Source organism: Bufo bufo, chromosome 3 (assembly GCF_905171765.1).
Source record: "Bufo bufo chromosome 3, aBufBuf1.1, whole genome shotgun sequence".
NCBI classification, from domain to species: Eukaryota; Metazoa; Chordata; class Amphibia; order Anura; family Bufonidae; genus Bufo; species Bufo bufo.
Window position 1 is genome coordinate 701,681,909 of NC_053391.1, and position 2,953 is coordinate 701,684,861.

At 41.2% G+C, this 2,953-nt stretch overlaps 1 protein-coding gene across 1 annotated transcript; it reads right to left on the reverse strand.

The window, feature by feature from the left end:
- Window positions 1-775: 775 nt before the first annotated feature.
- LOC120994129 (olfactory receptor 52A1-like) lies at window positions 776-1,911 on the reverse strand. The gene is made up of 2 exons (XM_040422585.1): window positions 999-1,911; window positions 776-819 (listed from the first exon to the last, which is right to left on the reverse strand). The coding sequence occupies exons 1-2, from the start codon at window positions 1,909-1,911 to the stop codon at window positions 776-778; spliced, it is 957 nt and encodes a 318-aa protein (XP_040278519.1).
- Between the last annotated feature and the right edge of the window lie 1,042 nt (window positions 1,912-2,953).

The following is a 2,953-nucleotide window of genomic DNA, read 5'->3' on the forward strand; positions in this document are numbered from 1 at the left end:
TAATGTGCGTTTAAGAATCATTATATCATGTATGGTAAGCTCAATGACACAGCAGACACAACAGAAAGCATAGAGTTAAATTGTTGTTGCTGGGCAGGAGTTTTGACCAATAACAGCCAGCCTCACACACAGCCTGTGTGGGAAATTCCCCTAGCAGGAGCTGCTAGAATCATTATTCACCAGAGAGAGGAGCTGAACAGGAAATCACTCCACTAAGAGCTGTGTTTTGTGGAAGCAGAGAGGCAAAAATAGGTATTTAAAACAGTTATATAAGTTCATATTGTTAATATAGTGATTAGACTGTATATTGAACCAGTTATATGTGTGTTTACTTACAGTTCAACCAATTGCAAACTACACATACCATACAAACAATGTACTGAGCCATACAATCATACAATCCAAACAAATTGCATACAAATGCGAACTGCTCATACCAGATTATAAGAAATTGTATAGAGCAAACTGCAAGCCAAGTAGAGCAAGTGAACTATTGGTTAACCTCAGATATACCTCTCAGAGAGATCATAAAGCGCTTTAAAAAATTAAAGTGAAAGTACAGATACTCAAGAGAGAAATATATCCATATTTTATCTTGAATGACAAGATTGAACAGTTGAACCACCATCTTATGCATACCGCCATTTTATGATACTTTATTCGACACGAGTTATGTACATGGACTATCTGCTGCAGAGGCGGCAGTGTTATATATAAAAAGAAAAGTTGAAGTTAATAAAGAAGTTATTTCAAGCATTTGGTGTGCTCTTTAAACCTACTGCTTCCATAGAGCGACGCTAGAGTAATCGCAGAGTAATAGACAGTCTGGTTAGACTAAGTAAGAGATATCAAAATTCTTCTAATGCCACAGCGCAAAAGGCACACTTCACTTTTCCGCTTCTTCAGATTCTTAGATGTCTCTTTTTAATAGGAAGAGAACCTGATACATGTTTACTTTTCCCATTCCTATTCCAGATCTTATGACAGATTCTTTATGGTTTTCCAAATCTCCTCACGGATCACGTTTGTCTTAATTCCATAGACAAGTGGGTTGAGCATGGGTGGAACCAAGAGGTAGCTGTCAGAGAGGATAATGTGGACATAAAGAGGAATCTTCTCACCATATCGATGGGATAAGAAAGATAATAAGCCCATGCTGTAAAAGCTCAGGAATACACAGATATGAGGGGTACATGTATTAAATGCTTTCAGACGAGTCTCTTTAGATGGAAGATGGAAGACGACATTGAAAATCATGATATATGAAAAAAAGATGAAGAGCAAATCAACACCAACAACAGTGAAAGCCACGAATAGTCCATATATACTGTTCACCCGGATATCAGCAGCCGCGAGCTTCACTACCGCCATGTGCTCACAGTAGGAATGTGCAATGATGTTGGTCTTGAAAGCAGGAAACCTCCTTATTAAAACAAGACCAGGACTGACCAGAACAACTGCCCGGACCACAAACACAATGACCAGTCGGGTTATCAGTCTAATGGTTATTATGGAGCTATACTGGAGAGGCTTATATATAGCAATGTAGCGGTCATAAGCCATGCAAAGCAAAAAACCTGATTCAATACTGGTGAAGCTGTGAATGAAGAACATCTGTAGAAGACACCCATTAAAGCTAATGGCTCTGCCATTGAACCATAAGATGGACAAAATTTTTGGAGCAAAGCTTGTACAAAGAAGACCATCATTAAATGCCAACATGGAGAGGAATATAAACATAGGCTGGTGGAGTTTTGGAGATGTGAGGATGACAACCATCACCATGATGTTTCCCAGCAAAGCAAATATATAGATGCTACAGAAAGGGATTGATATCCAGATATGTGCATCTTCTAGTCCTGGAATACCAACCAGAAGGAAGTAGGTTGGATAGAAGGTTAAATTCAACATCTCCTGCAGGGTGTGGACTTCAAACATCACTTTCTGCTCTGGTCTCAGCTGTAGAAACCATGGGTGATCCTGAGGATGAGATAAAGTTAGATGAGTCAATATTAGGGATGTGCAAATCGATTCAGATACCCAGGTGTGGCGAAACCAACCTCGCCACTGGGTTTTGGAGGGGCCTGGCTACCAGCCTCTTGCCTCAGGATTATGGCCCATACTAACTTTAAAGGAGAAGACAGACCGGCCGCACAGCTTAAATCTGTGGAACTGTTTTGGGCAGGAAAGCCATGCTTGCGGTCGGCCAAATGTGACTTCCATGGAATTCGGGAACCACTGCTCGGATCTGGGTGATTTTTGGATATATTGTTCACCCAGATCAGAGCTATCCATGGATGTATACATTATGGGAATATGTGGGGTTTTGAGGTGTGTGAAAGACATATCTGTCTTTGGAATTGTAGTGTATGTTATGTGAGGGTACCCAGATAGCTAATTTTATTGTATTCGTGTAGTCTGAGTGCCATTCACCTAATAATATGCACTCAGACTTGAGCTATCTGGGGATATGTAAAATGTCTGTGTTTACTGTAAGCGTTGTGACATTGTATGTTTAAATGGTGATTTCTGTCCTGTTGTACCCACATGTGTATTGGCAATTTCCCTTTGTCCTGAGAGATAATTGAATTACTCCTCAGGTGTCTCCAGGGCAGAGAGGAGGAAACCATGATGCATTGTGGGGATGTATTGTGTCTGTGTATCCAGAATTGCTGCATATCTGTCCTGTTTCACAGTCCTCCATCTGGTCCCCTAGGGGAGTGTCCACCAGATGGGGACCTGCATAAATACAGGCGGGTAGCCCACAATAAAGAGTTCCTGTTTTACTCTTTATCATGTTGAGGCTGGTGTTTGGGTAACTAATCGACACTGGGGATTGTTATACGCTGAAGATTTGCTATACTCCCCTGGCTATACCTACTAGCTCTTGTAAGAGCTTGTTCCTGGTTCCTGCTCTCTGGATGTAGGAGAGGTTCACCCACTGGAGCCTGGA

Excerpts from the sequence above, each read along its gene's own strand:
- LOC120994129 (XM_040422585.1), bottom strand. The coding sequence starts at position 1,911 with ATGTTGAATTTAACCTTCTATCCAACCTACTTCCTTCTGGTTGGTATT. Across the intron at positions 820-998 it reads CCGTGAGGAGATTTGGAAAA|TATTACTCTGCGATTACTCT; the intron begins CCATAAAGAATC and ends AACCAGACTGTC.